General features: G+C 36.9%; 1 protein-coding gene across 2 annotated transcripts in view; it reads right to left on the bottom strand.

The window, feature by feature from the left end:
* Window positions 1-12981: 12981 nt before the first annotated feature.
* Window positions 12982-18457, bottom strand: part of KIDINS220 (kinase D interacting substrate 220) — a 74854-nt gene continuing 69378 nt past the window's right edge. For both annotated transcript variants that reach the window (XM_031052662.2, XM_031052663.2), the window contains 2 exons: window positions 17706-17954; window positions 12982-15396 (listed from right to left, as the gene is read on the bottom strand). In XM_031052662.2, the coding sequence (XP_030908522.2) occupies window positions 14125-15396; window positions 17706-17954 (1521 nt within the window). In that variant the 3' untranslated portion in view covers window positions 12982-14124. The remainder of the gene's footprint in view (window positions 15397-17705; window positions 17955-18457) is intronic.

Here is an 18457-nt window from a genome sequence, read left to right as displayed (position 1 = left end):
CCAGAGATATTGGAACAAAGGTATGGAAAACTTACTTGTCCTATGAACTGAGGAAGAGGATGGACAGATTCATCCCCAGCCTCACTAAAGAGTTTTAACGAAGACCTAAAAAACCCTATTGCAATTCCACAGTATTTACAAATAAAAAGGGTTAGTTCCAGCTGACCTTGAACCTCAATCAGAACGTATTTTCTTGTTCCATTCTCTAAATTATTCACACTGCATGACCTGTGACAAACTGTGATTTTAGTCCTTGATTCTTATGCCTGCAGTAATTGACCCAATCTAACAAGTTTGTTTTTTTTTTTTGAAGGAAAAATAAGATAAGTACCTGTAAAAGTGTTTCTTAAAAACTTCCTTTTGCAGGTTTATTTGCCAGGAAAATTATAAATGAATCAGCTCCAGTAACTCAATTCCTGCCAAGCATACTGTAATAACAAAATATGATCATAGGAAGCATGTAAATCACTTAAAACCAGGGATAGGAAAAAATAGGTCAAATGGCCAAATTTGACAACTTGTATGTTAGATTGTATGTTCAGGTTCACTGAATAGTGTTATTTCTGATTAAATCCTATGTATTTATAACAGAGATGACCTCACATACTATTTCAGGAGTTTACAAGCAAGTGTGTAAATAAACAAGTACTCAGGAGATTTTTAAAAATTGTTTACAAAAGGAATAAAAAGTGTTGATTCTTTTTCCTTCAGATCCATAGGCAGCAAAAGATAAAAAGAACCATTACTATATAAAAATAATAGGCATGATGAGCAGAGTTTAGTAAATGACAGAGAGGAAAGGAGGACTGACACTAAACTCAAGAGTTTTGTAATCTAAATTTCTCTGTCAGTCAGACTTGCCAACGAAAGTTGTTCAGTAAGAAACAATAATAGCAGGTTCTTTTGATATACAATTTTCAGGTTCAGAAAGGAAAATCAATTATTTTGGGGGGCACTAATCCATGCACCAATCCAAAGGTTAGAGAGGGAGTGGATGTGAAGGTGCAGCGTTTTTCCAAACTGAAAAAGGATACACGTGTGGTACAACTGGGAAGTGTGACTGCAGTAGGTGAAGATGAACCTAAGCAAGTTTTGCATGTTCTTAGTTTGGGTACCAGCACCAGTGAAGATTGGCCAGTACAGACATCATGTAGCAGCCATGGAAAATATACAGGTCTGTACTGACATCTAAATCTTCACAGCCTGACCACTCTTGATGCCTCCGACAGCTGGTTGGGTCATACTCACCTGCGTGAGCTGACCTAACACCAGCAGACTACAGTACAGGCATACCCAGAGGCAAATGCCAGAGGGCTTCAGCAGAGATATACTTGGAACTATTACTTCACCTAAGCAATTACTGGATATCTGTCCTTATCTTTGATAGACTATCACATTGAAATGTAGCACCTGAAGGTGAATGTAAGGTAACCATGTGGCAATTTGATGCGAGTCATAACAGAATAAAGGTCTCAAAAAAGAGCACTTGAAGAGAGGCTTTCTGATAAAGACACCTCTTTAAATAGCCTGCTCAGTGTAATGCTCAGTTTTATAGGCATTCTTCAGTTTCCTGGAGACAAAAAAAAAGTACAACATGTTAGAAATTCAACCAATTTCAAGTTTAAAAGGTACTAGTTCACTCTCTTAGTCTCTGAACTATTGCTGAAATGCATTTTTTTAGCTGCTACACATTTCATAAGCACTTAATTACAAGTCAGGAAAGAAATCCATTTTATTTGATGCCTATAAAGTTGGTGACTGATTTAAGGTGTCCATGAAAACACTTAAATGCTATAAATGCTTCCTACCTTTCCATTTGAAGCTATAGTGTTTAAACAGCTCACACAAGTAATTTATCAGCTGTTGAAGGTGATGAAACAGGGCTTCACTGATGTGGAGGAAAATAACAATCTCGTGGTTAAACTGGGAGTTATGAGACATAGCTCTCAGCCCCAATTTCCCACAGACATCATATGTGACCTCTGCAAGTCATTTCACTCTTTCATGTTTCTGTGCATCTGTAAAAATGGGAAATTTAGTTCTTTCTCTCAGAAATTCTTAGGAACCAGCATGTCCAAAATGCATGGCTACTTTTGTAATATTGAACAATGGCAGCTACATATTTGGGTATTAAAACTGGTAATTTTTCATGTGAAATTGTACTCACCACAGGTTCAAACACTTGCCAGGCGTGACTTTGGAGTTAACAGCCTAGAAGCCCTCAGAATAGCCACTGCTTTTAATGCTATTTAGTATTTTGTTTTAAAGACAAAGTATCAGTATCACTAGGGGAGATTACAGCACAATAAGCGAAAGAAAGGTCCTTATCCCATTAGAAGTGTTAATGTAGACTCCAGCACTTGTTTTGCTTATATGATTGAGTAAAAAAGTGCCAGGAAGAAAGCATAAGCACTGGGCACCCACATATCTCTATGTAAGGAAAAATCAATTTTTTTTGGGCTGGGTAGATCAGGTAACAAGATTTTCTGTAGATTGCATTTTGCTTAAACAAGCATGTTAAATACATTCTCATTCCTTTCTTAGCATCCTATAATAGAATCATAGAATCACAGAATAGTTAAGGTTGGAAATGACCTTAAGATCACCAAGTTCCAAACCCCTGCCATGGGCAGGGACACCTGCCCATGTATGCTATGTAATAGTATAGTGAAGATTTAAATTTAGCAGACCCATGACGAAATGAGCAATGCAACGTAAACAGTGAGGAGACAATCAAAGTGAGAGCCTGAATGATATCGTGACAAAGGAGAGACAGGGCACTGAAGTACAAAATTCCTTAAGAAGTTAAAAAGCAAACAGCAAGCCACTTTGCTTGGATTTTTCCAAGATGCATTCATTTAACATGTTAATAGAATTGTAACATGGACACAAAAACCCAACATGAAGGCAGGCTGGGTGGAAGGTCACTGTGCAAAATACAGGAATCACACTTGTGACTGGAAGCTTGGCCACCAAAGGCATAAACAACAAACTATTAATTTGACATGCAAAATATTCTGGCTTGCTCCTCTGAGCTGGAAGCCAGTGTATCCCATACAACTGGCAAAGTCTGGGGTTCCCCTGTTCTTCTTGACACTGCCTCTTTGCCTCCAATGAGTGCTGTGTCCCCTGACACTTTCTATTTCACACTATAAAGTATGACCTTTCGCATTTGAACTTCTATTTCTGCTCCTCTGAGGGAAGATTTTGCAACTTTTGCTCTTTCGTGGGTATTTACACTCAGGCCTACTCCATCAGTGAATTGCACAGGAAAATACACGGTTTGGCACATGCTGGTTTTCCTTTGGGCATCCCAACAGTGGTAAACGCAGTGACAGCTGCTGCTTGAAACTCATTTCTGTGTCTTTTGCCATGTAATATTAAATAGTGCAAACCAGAGGGGCAGGAAGTCATCTTAGGATTCTTCTCTTTCACTTATTTACTCTGAAGCGCTCCCAGCAAATGAAGTTCCACAACTTCCCTACATAACACTGATACTAATTTATCAGAAACCTTTTATTTTCAGAATATTGGTTGGAGTTTTTTCCACTACAAATCAGGAGCTGATTAGTTTGTGCTCCACTGACAGAGCTTCCTCTAATCTTTCTGTATCAATATTTTACATACAAAGAAATTATGTGCATTCAGCCTTCCTCCTTTTAAACTCAACAAATTGAACTCTCACTATTACATACCTCTAAATTATGTTTCTAAATGGTTTTGCTGTTCTCCAGTTGCTTATTAAAGATGCTCAGGTTTGGATACAGCACACCTTCAGCAGCAGGGATACCTCACCTGGGTTGTATGATACTCCTATTAATATACCACTTGGAGATTTTCTTCCCTCTACCTTCAGCTGTATCTCTTCCCTTGTTAGCTTAGCACTGCTTCACTTGCCATGCTAAAACCTCATGGTCTTCTGCAGTGTTTCAGAGGGCTGCACTCCATTTTATATTTGTGTATTTGATTTCACTTTTGTAAGTGCAATACTTTGTCTTTACTGAATGACATCATGTTAATTTACAGTTCTCTATACACGAAGTAATTCTGTCCATTGAGATAAGGCAGGTTCAGACAAAAGTATTCTTTTGAATTCCACCAATAAGGTTGCTAATAAAAATACTAAATAAAAATGGACCAAAGGCTTCCATGTGATCCTACTTTGACATGAGATAATTAATAATCACTTCAAGTCTACTTTTTCAAGTAGCCTGCTTTGCATAGTAGCATCATTGCATCATTGCATCAAGTAGCATGCATTGCATGATTTGGTTAAGCTTCAGTGATGATAGAAGTCTTACTGAAGTCAAACATAGCCCATCAGCTGTACACATCTTCTTCAGGCCAGTTTCTCAGCCAAAGGAAATTAGAACAACCTGATAAGGGTCATTCCTGAAAACTCCATATTGACTTTCATACTTGAAGTTTAAACACTTGATGAATAATAAAAGCTTCATGAATAAAGTTCTTGCAGATATTAAAGATGATTTGTAATTCCCCAGACCCTCCCCTTTTCCTTTAAATATGGTTCTGGTAGTCCTCTACATCTACATCATATGGGTGTCTCTCCTTTTGTCCAAGAAAAATGATTGTAGTTTAGGATTGTTTTGACTGGATCCTTAGCTTCAACAGGAAGCAGAACTAGACCATACTAACTTACACCAGTCACTGAAAGCAAAACAAATACACTTAAATTACTCTCTGGACAAAATCCTGTTGGAATGCTGGACAGGTCTAAGTGTTCAGAACCTCGTTTCTCATTTCAAAAGTTGGTTGGGTTTCTTTTTAATAATTATTAATTTCTTAGGGTTACTCAATTCCCTTGCATAATTTAGTTTTGCAAGATAATTGGAGAGAAGAAAAATACATTCAGAGGTGACTCCTTGGCACTGTTCTAAAACAAGCCAAACAGTCATGTGGAGTTAAAGTTCTTAAATTATTTTTCTGTTTCTGGAATTATTCTTGTGTTTCTGCTTGGTTTTCTTCAGAGAGAATTAAACAGAAAACCTTACAATGGCTAAATGTCAATGCATCTTGATAATGTTTTTAAAGAGTATTTTCAAATCCAAGTAATTCTAAGATATCTGTATATATAAATTTCAGTGCTACACAGGATCATTTTGGAAGAATTTAATGACTACCTTTGGTATTTTTTTTTCCTGAAATCTCTTTCCTTTAGCAATGATTTACTTTCTTAGAAGAGTTGTTCATTTACATATTTATATTATAATTGCATGTATCCCCAGGCAGTTAAGAATTTTCAGCCTTTGCTCTGTCGATGGCACGTGTTCGTACAACATCCTCAGTTTGTATTTGAGATACAGGTGCTGTGTCATCGCAGTCCTGGTTCCACTACAGTATTCCAGAGTTCTCAGAAAGAATTAACCTTCAGGGTAACCTATAAATAGTTTTTATCTCCATTTTTAAATATACATTTAAACATTACTCTTAGTGACCTGGAAAGGGTGTCCAAGTCCTTATACTAAGACTGATGCCACTATGACTAAGCAGGTTCCATCACAGATGAGCCATGTATCATCCTGTTGAGCAGCCTTTTCAGCTAGCTCTGCTCAGCTATTAACATGATACTGACATGATCCTGTGAAGACGAAACACCACCTCTTAACATCCTGGTCATGGAAGAATGACCTAGGTATGGGAAGCTACATGAAATTTACATTCCCTAGGTAAAACAGAATCACCTTGGAAGAGGGGAAGCTATAGAACTTCACAGATGCCTTTCCCAAAAAAGTGGAGCATGTCTTCAAGAAGTGGTATGTTATGGTCTTGTATTGAAAGTATGTAAAAGGAGAAATCTTTTTGCATAAAGTGGCTGAGTTTCACTGACACAGTCAGGGATTTCTCAGCCATGGGACTAGAAAGGAGCTCAACATATAGGAGGATGAGTGTCCAGCTACTTCATTCAACCTTTCAGCATGAATGAATCCTAAGGAGAAAAAAAATCTCTGATGTTTTTTCCATTCCCACTCTCCCTTGAACCCCAAGGGCTATTTAAATACAAGTTATGGTTTGTTGTTTTGGTTTTTTTTTTTGTCTACTGGCCCTTAGATGATGATGATGATAATAATGATACAAGAATCAGAAAGTAGTTTATAAAACCTGAGCAAACTGGTTTGACAATGTTTTTAGAAGCCAGTCATTTAGGCAAAGGAGTCCTGGTCCATCCCAGGTGAGCTATCATCACTGTCAGGTCTCTGCTAAAAGACAGCTAGTCCAAACAAAAGTAACACACATTTTTTTCTGAAAGTCCAAATATTTTCAAGGATGAGACTGAAGTTAACAGCCCCCTTCCTATGCTGGAAAATAAGTGGGACTACCTTCCTCAATTTAAATTTTAAGCATAAATGCCTTCTCTTGCACATCTAGGCTGCATCACCATTGTACTTTCTGCTTGGAAATGTGTGTACTGCAAATACAGAAAAGTGAATTCTATGGGTCTCAGTATAGCAAAGAAGCTACCAGGTGCTTACAGAGATTACTGTACAGAGGAGCCTGGAAGTTGATGTGAAGACTATGGGACAAAAAGAAAAAAAAAAAGGATATAATTGAACACTGTAGCTGTGGACTACAAAATTAAAGACTCCGGTTCATATTAGCATATAAAAAGACCTGATAAAGCTGAGCTAGTCTCTGCCATCAGGCACAAGAGAGGCAGAAGGTAGCACAGATGGTGAAAACAGAGGAAATTATTCATGGTTCCTCATCACACCTTGAAAGGAGCTACTGAAAAGATGATGTTGAAAATTAAGACCAGAAGGTCTCCCGGAACAACAAAACCTCTAAACCCTCCTTTATATTCCAAAGGTGTAAATATGTCCTGAGGTTAAATAGGCTTATGGTGTGAGCATTTGTCTTTTATAGAAAAGAAAAAACAAATAAATCAAGACTTCTTTTTATCTTTCAGAATAAAAATATCTGAACACTAAAGGTTGGCACTTAAGTCTCTAAAACAAATGTAGAACCTCATAAATGCTGGCATACTAGATCAATGCTCCTGAATATAAGTCTTCAAAATTTGTCTTCAGACTACTTCAAAGCAAGAGCTAAAATATCCTGTACATTATCTGCAGTGCCATTCAGACCTGCAGCTTCAAGCACAGCTGAAGAGGTTCATAAGGAAAATTAACCCTCCCTGTATGCAGCCCTTAAGTTCTTTTAGAATCTAAAACTACTTACATAGCAGATGAGGTGACAACTGTGCTAATCTTATAACATTGCCTGATTACTTATCAGGAATGGTTTTAACAAAGAAGCAGCTCTTTTCCCCACTAAATAAAGTTTGAAGATTCTTTCCATTGGTAGATATGAAGACAGGTTTTTAGATGTGCTTGTTACTGTCCACCACTAAAACATCTGGTAAAATGTATTTTAAAACCAGATTTGTGGGCTGTGGATATGTACATCCTGTGAACTTTCCAGGACATGAGGAAGAAGATGGAGGGGAGTGAGGAAAATATTTATTGTAGAACCTCAACCCTGCATAGGTTGTAAAACCCTTCTAGGGTAAAAAAACAACCTACCAAGCAAAAATCATCATCCCAGCAGAACCACCAGTACAACAGGACAGTGTCTTCTGCCAGTGCTGAAGTGGGAAAAACCGCAGTGTACAGCAGTTCTGAGGTTATGATGGAAGACCTGAAATAAGTCTCACTGTTACACTGAAACAGTTCCGAGTATTCTACACCATGAACATGGTGAGTGAGGGTAAGACAGAACAGAAGCATGTCTGGTGAGAGCAAGGGAAAGCAAATATACTTAGTCCCACGTGACTGGCATGCCAAAGACAATCAAAGTTAGTATCTCAGCTTTTTGCCAAAAAGAGAGACCACAAACAAACTGCAAGGTCTACAATCAAACAGAAAGCAAAGAGAGTGGAAACCAAAAATGCCGAGTGATGACAGCTAATAGCAATCCTCTGTGTAGATTTTAAGATTTTTCATGGTTTAAATGAACATAAAGGGGGCCTCAAAAAAAAAACAAAAACAAAAACCCACAATAGTATTTTATTGATATATCAATAAAGTCCATCTTGTCTGACAGATGAAAGCTCAGGACTCAACCTCTTACTCTCCTACAAAATACATACAATTCTGTATTCTACCATTGCTGAGGCAGTAAAGGATTTTTCTTGTGTCCAAAAGGAGGCTGGTAAAATTTTTCTGCTTCTCAAAAGTACTAGAAAAATTCAGAAAGATCTGAAGGTCCCAAGATATGTAAATAAAATCAAGAATATGTATTGCCTTTAGCTAACTACAAACCATCAAATTATTTCAGAAGAGAGAAATATTACAAAACAAAAAAGTTAAATCTCTGCTGATTGCTTTCCTGCAGTTTAATTACTGAGGAAAGGCAGTAAGGCATCACAGAATTTCCATTTTAGTTTTACTGTTCCCCACAGTCAATATTTTATGCTTTTGTTTTTATTTCGAGGTCCCAGGGACACATATGAACCATTGAAACTTTGTTCTTTTGTTTTTCTATCATGAGAAATCATGGACACAAATAAATTCTTATAATGTAGCTCTATTATTCCTTTCCTCCTCTTCCATAAACAATAAACATGTACTCAAATATGATATACAGAGACTCTTGTTTACTGACAAACATAGTTCTGCAATCTAGGTTACTTCTGTAAGAAGCAATAAGGATTGTGTTACATCAGTAATTAGAAAGGAGACCTGAAACAGGAAAGAACCCTGTGTATGGTGCTATGTAGTGTCAACACTAAAGAATTCAGTAACAAGAAGTACGCTGTTGCTAGAATCCCATCTTTAAAAGAAATACACATTTACTCTCAAATACAATTTTTTGTTATGTAAAACTTCACATCCGCTCACCTTGTTTCCCCTCCAAAAGACAACATTCTTCCAAAATATTCCAAAAGGGTTTTTTTTCCTTCTACTTCAGAAGAAGGTGATGTAAGTTATGACAAACTAAAGAAATTGGCCAACAGCATTTATCTGAAGTTTATCCAGTGTCGGTGTCATAACAAAATATGCTTTGAGGCAAAAAAGAACACTTCTTAATGCTTTATAAGGCCCAAACATTTGTTGTTTTGAGTATGAGTCTTATTAAGGAACTACAATTACCTGTGACTGAGGAAATACTGCAAAAAAATCTGTAGCTCCAAGTCTTTCTGGAAGATGGGTCATAAATTTCTAACCTAAAACTCAACTAAAATATTATGTACATCACAGGAGTCAGACCTGCAAATGAAAATACAGATGACAGACTCAAAGCTCAATAAAACCAGAAAACCTCCTCTATCATTAGTCTTATATTTTACCATAAAAAGGACTGAATCATTACAGTGCCAGACGCTGTGCTAAGCGGCAATAAACACGTCTCTATTAGAGAATTTCATGTGAAGACTTTAACAAAGCAATCACAAGCACCCTAAGCAAAAGAGCAATGAAATTAAACAAGAAATATGCTTCAGAAAAAAAAATTAAAAACCTATGAGCTTTTCATCAGCTTTACATTGCATTTTGACTCCTGTAACCTGCTTCCATTTGTTAACCAAAGGGCAGAGCATATTGCATACTCTGCTTGCATGACAAACATAATTAATGAAAAAGTTACCTGGACATTAAATAGCTAAAACAATCTTTTTAACACTGTCTGACAGGTATCTACGTGCCAATTAGTCTTTGGAAAATCCTAGTTCTGTTGGACACATGGTTAAATACTATTTATACAATACAATACCCACTTCCCTCTTTTTTCTGCTTTTTGTTGAAATGCAGAAACCTCTGAGAACACGTCAAGCTTATGAAACTCTCCTGTATTCTCATGGGTAAAGATTCTAAGTAAAATTATCCCCACCCTGCCCGTATACTGATGAAACAGACCTTAACAGAGATTTTGATCTAGAAAATATCATGCACAACGCTAACAGGAAACAGTACTGAAGGTTAGCACAGTCTTTCCAGTCTTCTCTGCTTAACTGGAATTTGAATTTTCCTCCAAGCTTTCCCCACTGCAGCTATTATCTGGCACAGAAAAGACCAAAATCCTCACAGCAGGCTTTATCTTGCATTTATTAGCACACTGTATTTCTCTCACATCTGAAAATTCACTACTAGGTATTTACGCTTCTATTTACAACTGCGGCTTTCAGTTAAAAGACCTCAAATACCCAGGTATTATTTTCTTTGGCAATTTCTTAGTAATGTCTTTAGAAACTTAAATAAACGTGTCAGAGATGATAAAGCTGATGAAGATGATCAAGGCCACAGGGTGCAATATGCTGGACTATGGGTAACAGATGCTATTGGGATCCTCTACCCACGTGTCTCGTGGCTGTACAAAGAACTTCCCATATGCTTACTCTAAGGTCCAGAAAGCCTCCCATCAGAGGTGCAAAGGTAAAAAACAAGCTTTGAGGATTCTGTGGACAGAAGTAAACTGCTGAACCCCAGACCACAAGAGAAACCACGTATTTTCAGCATGGTGCATAAACCCACGCTAAATGTGTCCCAGGAAGTTTTCCAGAGATTATACAATGAAAAAATTAGAGAAGAAACAAACACACAAAAAAATCTGTATTTAGAAACTTAAGCTAAGGGCTGAAGACTTATAAACAGCACCTATATATTCTACTGCATGCGCAAAGTGTGATCAGAAATCCCAGACTGACCAGGCCAGGGGCAAATTAGAAACCTTTTTCCAGAGTCTCCAGGAATTTTACTAGATCATTATTTTGTTGCAAGTTTTACAACTGGGATGTATCAATTTCCCTCCCCTCCTTCCTCATAAACTGCAACCCTGGAAAAGGCTGGCAAACAGCCTCAAGAGTCTCACATAAATTCTGGAATGTTACTTGCATCCAATTTTTCCTTTCAAAACAGATTTATTTTCACCCTTCCATGCAAACATATCCAAGCATCAGAACAAGAGGACGAGCCAAACTGTGCTCTTCAGACTCAGGCAACAAAGTCATGGTTTCAAGTTTCTGAAGTGTTCAGTCATCCAAAATTAGAGTGGATACATAAACTATCATTACAAAAGTTCTGGAAAGTGGTGAGTACCAGAAATAAGTCTGCAGTTGTCTTATTGTTTTATATTCTTCATCCATTTCCATTCTCCATGGAACTCTTGGGTTCCATGATTCCCACAAGTCACAGAGCTAACGTTTAATATTTCAACACTGGAAATTGTTCATGGTTTCTTAACCCTAAGAATTGTGCAACAAACTAAGCAAGTAACCATAGTAACTGTGGTGGAGAAAAGGACAAGTTTCAGCTATGAAATTGCAGTGTATTTTTAATTCTTGCAAATGTTATTTTCATATTCTACATGTGAAAAATACATTGAACTTCTACAGTAACTAAAGTATATCTCTATTATGTACTAAAAACCACTTCTTACTACTGTACTGTATTAAATATTCCATTTCTCTCTCCTCTTTCTTTTCCTCTCTTTGTATCAGAGTACTAAGCTTCCATTTTCTCATGAAAACCGGTATAAAAAAATTAAAAAGATTTTTCGGTGGAGAAGAAAAATGCAGTCTTGTTATTTTTATGCAAGTAGATTTTAAGAATCAGTTACATTTACTGTGCTATTAACAATCAGCTTTTGTAGCATACTGTCCTTGAATTGGCTATGAAGCACTCATATTTTGCTGATCCTAGGGACTTTGCTAGGAAGGCATTAAATAACAAGCCCGTGAATGTATCTGATTATATAAACTACAGCAAACATTAGTATATAATGCAGTTAAAGAGAGTAAAGGAAGCAGGACTGAACCACTGCTTGGAATCAAAATTATTTTAGGTACCTACATCCCATACAGGGGAGAGGATCTACAGACCCAAACAGAACATCACATTAAGCCTTGTACAACCTCAGGCACTTCGCTGTAACTACTGTTTCTTAGTGACGGTAAGCAATTACATTAGTATTAATGAATACAAGATAGAACATGGGAAAGCTTTCCACTCAACTACCTATTTCATTCCAATGTAGGTATTTTATGAAGACTTGCAGGATTAAAACTTCCCAAGGAAAAAAAGATCTCAAAATGACATGACAATTTAAAATTCACCTATTTGGATTATTTGAGGACTTGACCAGACAAAAAGATTTGAAATAATTGGTATCTTTCATCAATACTGTGCATTTGTCTATATGAAGGTTACACTTCTTGTCCTCCCTTCTAAAACAATGTTTGTATCTTTCTGTAAAAAGCTTTTACATCTCAAAAGTTCCAGAATGCAGCGTGACTTTTTTTTTTTTAATATTTCTTAATAGGAAGAACCTAAGCAAAGAAACAAAAAGCCCCAAACCCTGTCCCCAAAGATTCAGGAAAATACCATGAAGCTACACACCCGCCTACTTGTTTTGGGTGTTTTTTTGGTGAAATTAACAATCTTTCTAATTTATAAAGATATGTGCACATAAGTTTCTAGTACTTCTGTAGCACTCTGATGAGCACATTTTAATTCAATCAATAATGCACCAATTTAACAGAACCCAAAAATGTATGGATCACGTCTCCAGGCCTGTTAAGTATGAGACATCCACAGAATGAAAAAATAAAGAGTACAGATACAGCCAGATTTTCTCTGTTGATTCTGGCATAGGAAAGTATCCTCTTGATTTGGATAACAAAGGCCACAACCACATGATCCCGGCTGGAGACATCTGGTTGGAGATGCACTAGGACAGAGACAAAGCTGTGCAGAACCACCAGCACATGTTAACTGCCACAAACAGCAGGATTACTGCTTTGGACTAGCAGGAGACGGCCACATCTCTGCAGCTCACAGCACGTCCTTTAGAAATGTCTGCTTTGACAATTCCATTTATCAAATGTATTTTTATACTTGATGCTTATTTAGTATTGTATTAATAACAATATTGGTTTAATGCATTCTTTTAAATTAAATCCGTTAAGTACTTTAACCAAAACAACATGGATGTAACATTTTTATCAAGTGAAGAAACAAAATACTGCAATAAATAGAAATCTGGACACAAACCCAGCATGCCAATTTATTTTTTTATTCTCTTTGTACTACCAGAGCCTAGTTTAAACAATTCTTCCTCAAAAACATGCAGATTTCACTGGACCGTACAAGTAGTTGCTACAGTAACATTCAGGTATATTTCTTACATGACATAAAAATCTTCAAACACTGTACTTGAGAAATAAAGAAGCTGTCAGAGAGCTCTGACGAGATTCCAAAGGTATACATTACTTTAAAAATGGCAAATTACTTACTTTTATTTCCCTAACCAAATGATAAAACACTGTACCAAGGAAAGATCATGCACAGCAACAGATAATTGCCATAAGTCCAGACATCATTCATACTTTATCCTTACAATATTCTAATGTAGCTCAGTTGCTTGCACCTATTTAGACCAGTGACTATAAAATTAGGTACCTATAATAAATAATGGATCCACTAAATCAGTGATAAGGCATTACCCTATAAATAACTGCCAATTCCAATGACACATCAAGACAATGCTTCTTACAAACCTTATCACCACTCTACCCAAAGTTCACAAAGTCAACAGTGATTACTGAACATATAGTGTAAAAGCATACACATAGCCAAACAGGTATCTTAGCACTCAAATTTCAACATATATGATATATGTTGCACATATTAATCCACCAATTAATGCAAAGTTTGATAAGGGTGTCACAGGTTGTGGTATTTGATCTTCTGGCAATCTCTCATATCAAACAGTAAAGAAGTTTTAACTTTACTTGCAAGTATGCAGACTTAACTGGAATGTTTAGAAGGGATAAGTAACACATATCCCAACAGAAAAGTAAAATCACATAATAATTTTAATAAGTAAACCATACTTCTGTAACATCTCTCCCTGAGCAAACCTTTGCACAGTATCGTAAAGAACTGGTTTTCCATGCTGACAAGTACTGCTTTTATATGTGGGGAAGGCCTGAAGTAATTTGCTGCTTGTAAAAATTCCTTCTTCTCTCCAAGAAAATAACTGAAAATAATCTAGACCTTGTATTACAATATTGAAAGCTTAAACTACAAAGCTTAATGTAACCACACACTGACAAAGAATACATAGCAAGCTACAACTCATGGGCATACCCTGGTTTAACCTGGCTGCTTTTTACAGGATACTTTCTCTTTCCTCTCCAAAACCAGCCCCTTCTGAGGCTGTAACAGTGTGGAGCTCTGACGAATCTTTTGAAAGCCTGGTATAACTTGAACGCTGGCTCCGCTTGTGAGCAACACTCTTCAGGTTCTCATTGTGAGCTGCAGTTGAACTGGAACCTGAGCCAGGGTGCAGGATAATTTGAGGTGAATCTCTGATACCTTGCGTTTCTTCAAAATTTTGATTAGCTCGATTGTTTGGAGCACTGTTATTATTTAAGGTTACTGTACTAGGGGTTCTATTTAAATTAAAGGCTTTCTGGCAAGCTGGCCAGTTCTCTTCTGGGCTACTTGCAATCAAGCTGCTTTCAGAAGGGCTCTTTTTATCTTCTGAGCAAATAGACATGCGAACCACAGCTGGATCTTGAAGGCCACTAAGGCTGTGTGGAATTCCTCTCTTTCCACTGTGACTGTCGTCTTCAAGCTCAATGAGATTTGCCTTTTCAAGCTGTGAATCATCTGCTCCTTCATTATGGAGGGAATGATTTGGAGAACTTTCGTTGGATCTTACACCAGAATCAGACGAATCTTTTTTATCCAGAAGGGCATCTGTTAAATACTCCTTTGCTTTGATGAAGGTTCTAATAGGTTCAGATCCATGTTCTGGAGATTTGGGCTGCTTTTCAATTTTGCCATCTGTCTTCTTATCCTTACCTTCCTTAAGAAGTGGAGTATTATCTGATTCTTCAGTTCCCGACTCATCTTCATCACTTGGAAGTTTCTGATACCGAAGAGTACCTCCTTTGAGCTTTAAATCTGCAGCCTGGAAAATACTTGTTCTTTCTGAAGACTTCTTTCCTGGGAGAAGCTTGGAACCAGACTGGTCAGATTTTTCATCTTCTTCAGTAATAGGATCCAAAGGAGATGCATCATTAGTAGAAACACCTGAAGTACTGTAATCAACAACATCATTCCTCTTCAGCAAGAAGGACTTTCTTCCATCATCTTGTTTCTGTTCACTGTCTTTTCCTTTATCCTGGTCTGTACTGGAATGCAAGGAACCTCCTGATGTACTCTGCCCCATATAGAAAGCACTTGAACTATGAGGGGAGGATCTACCACTTACTGTAGTAGAATTAGCACCTCCTTCTAACTGGGACATTTGAGCAATATACTCTCTATATGCATCTCTATATTCTGCCTGTACCTTGTCAGTAAGTTTTGATATTTCAATACTAGAATCTTGAGAATTAAGACTTGAAAGACTTGGAGTTCTGCGAGTTTGTGACTGGAAAAAAAAGAAAGAAGAGAGATAACAGTTAAATGAATTATTTATTTTTACTGATATTTTAAAATTAGATAATTCAATGCATTAAGTATGTGCTTAAATGGTTTTTTTTTGTTGCTGTGAATAGATTATGCAAGTGAAATTGTGAATGCTATAATTAAAATATGCTTACTATAATCATATATAAGCAATCACACACACATTCACTAAACTTACAAAGTATTCTTATTGTTGGTCCTTATAAAGGAAGATTCCCACAAAACAAGCATTTTATCCAGTGCATTTTAGGCTAACTCTCTTGAGTATATAATTATAACAATTGAATTTGTATGTCAAGATGGGCTTTTCTAGCGCATTTTTGTATATTACAAAATTAGCATTTTTTTATTAAAGACAGAAAGACTTCATCTAAATGCTGAGCATCTCTCAAACACATTTTAAAAGATCTCTATCCTACTTCAATATATTCTGGCAATATTCCATTGCATATAGCCGATTTCAGAAAAAATCAGTTCTCAGACAAACATATTTCTCTTTGCCCCCAAGTCTGCTCTCTTTTAGTGTGCACATAGAGAACTCCATAGGCATAGGATCTAAGCCATGTATTAAGTACTAGAATCAAGGACTAGGTGAACAAAGTAAAGGAGTAGATAGTGGCTGAACATAGGGCTGCATGTCAACACATATAATGGGAATGCTCACTACTGAAGATCTGCAGTGCCCCATGCATTGGAGCTGATGCACTGACTTAAGCAGGAAGTGCTTTAGGAAACCTGCTCAACTTTGCAGTGCACAAGAGGGAAGAGTGTGAGAAGTTCTCCACTGAGGAGGGAGGAGCGAGAGAGACAACGTGTAATGAACTGACCACAGCCTTCCCCTGTCTCCCTGTGCCACTCAGAGAGGAGGTAGAGAACTCAGGAGTAAAGTTAAGCCCAAGAAGAAGGGAAGGGGTTTTTAAAATTTGGGTTTATTTCTCATTATACTACTGTGATTTGATTGGTATTAAATTAATTTTCCCAAGTGCAGTCTGTTTTGCCCATGACAGTAACTGGTGAGTGATCTCTCCTTGTCCTTATCCCAACTCACAAGCTTTTAATTACATCTTCTCTCCCCTCTCTAGCTGAGAAGGGGAGTGATAGCTTTGGTGGGCACCTGGCATCCAACCAGCGTCAACTCACCACAACAGAGAAGCAGCAATATTCTTTTTTATCAGTATCAACTTCAAAAAATCCAGCAGGTGAATTCCTATGTTTTCTTATGGAGAAACTACCTTTCTATTTCTTCTGATTCAACTTCAGATAATTATAGGGACATCAGAAGCACTCTTTATTTAAACTTTCACTTTAAAGGTGTTTAAAAATGTATTTTCTTTGATGTCCTTCTGTGCTTTTGACACAAAATGACATAACAAATGTGAATCATGCCACTTTGGTTTGGAAAAATATACATTGATATGTTGCTGGAAATAGGCAGTAAGGGTAATCACACACACACACAAGCATGCATGACATCCACAGTGGTATCTGGGATAGAAATCTACCTCTGAATTCCAAATATTAAAAATATTACCTATAGCTAGCATTTGAGGTATTTTCCTACTTTGATGCACCTTCAAGATTTTCTAATTTAGAGTTCCAGAGATTAAAAAGCTGCCAAATGTTTAGATTTGGCTTTTTGTTTTGTTTCTTAATTCTTTATTCTAATCTCTAATTAGACACCAGCTCATTTCTCCTGATTTCTTAAAAAGGACAAAAGAAAATTACATACTTCGGGTGATTTCATGAGATACAGAAGAAAACTGACCATAACCAATGTCAGAAACTATAATTAGGGAAGGATGCCAGCTCTAGAGTCTATGAACAGATACAGCACTGACAGGACAAGACTCTGATGTCATGGTTGTAGTTGTCTGTTTAAAAAAAACCCCACTTAATAAATGTATCTGTAATCTTTTGAATAGCATAACATCCAGCTAGCACATAGCTAAAATATTTCACACACAAAGTCGGAATACTATGCTCAGCAGAAATCTCACAGAACATCAGCCTAAGATAGATGACAAAAGCAAGAGAGTTTTGATTTTTTTTCTCTTGAAGAATGATTACTGGAACAGATTAACAGTTTTCAGATGGCAAAGGCTAAAGACATTGACTCAGAGTGTGGTTAGGGTTTACATCTCTGTAAACAGGTCTTTGCCAAGACTGAGAACTGTCACAGCAGACTTACTTCTTGACCTGTCTGCATTCAAGACTGGAAAAACCCCTTTACCACACAGGTTAGCAAGCAAAATACATTTCTCTACTAAATACCTGCCAACTTAAGTTACTGTGTCGTGTAGGAGCTTCATCAAGACCAATTGTATTGAGTTCTTCAAAGCTGAAGTTAAGCGTGTAGGGAGCTTGACCAGAAAGACCCGTAAGGTCCGTGTGAGGCAACTCAGTGTTATGCCCAGGACGACGAGTAAGTTCACTATGAGGAATCGCAGTGCTAATATGCTCAGTTGTTCCACGAGGATCTTCCTGAACAGCCTGGTTTTCTGAATTTCTCATTTCAAGTATCTTAACACAAAAAGAGACAGTAATTTATATAAATAGAAGTTCTCAAAACTCTTAAGAATTCTATTAAAATACGAAAAAGGAATTCACAACTGTAAAAGTGTACTTGCATATGTGGTTGGCACCATGGAAAACTGTGAAGAAAAAAGTCCATTCACAGCTCTAGTGCATTCTTTGTCTACTGGAAAACACATCTTAATATTTAGTATTTTTTTTAATTTACATATTATTTTTATTACTGCCCAGACCCTTACAAGAAAACACTTAAATTCTTGTAAAACCAAGTAATTAATTACAAATTTAAAAGCAAACCTAAACACTTTCGGTTTATAGCTTAATCAGCCTGAATCTAACATTAAATCTCATCTTGACATTTTCAGTGTTTTCAAGACTGATTTAGCACTTGAGAGACATACTGTTATTTTCAGACAGAAAACTGACAATATACTAAAAATACTTAAAACACAGTTCACTGTGATGATAGCCCTCACTGTATTTACACTCAG

Source organism: Melopsittacus undulatus, chromosome 3 (assembly GCF_012275295.1).
Source record: "Melopsittacus undulatus isolate bMelUnd1 chromosome 3, bMelUnd1.mat.Z, whole genome shotgun sequence".
Lineage (NCBI taxonomy): Eukaryota > Metazoa > Chordata > Aves > Psittaciformes > Psittaculidae > Melopsittacus > Melopsittacus undulatus.
Note: the sequence above shows the minus strand (reverse complement) of the source record. Positions and strands in the feature narration are given on the sequence as shown.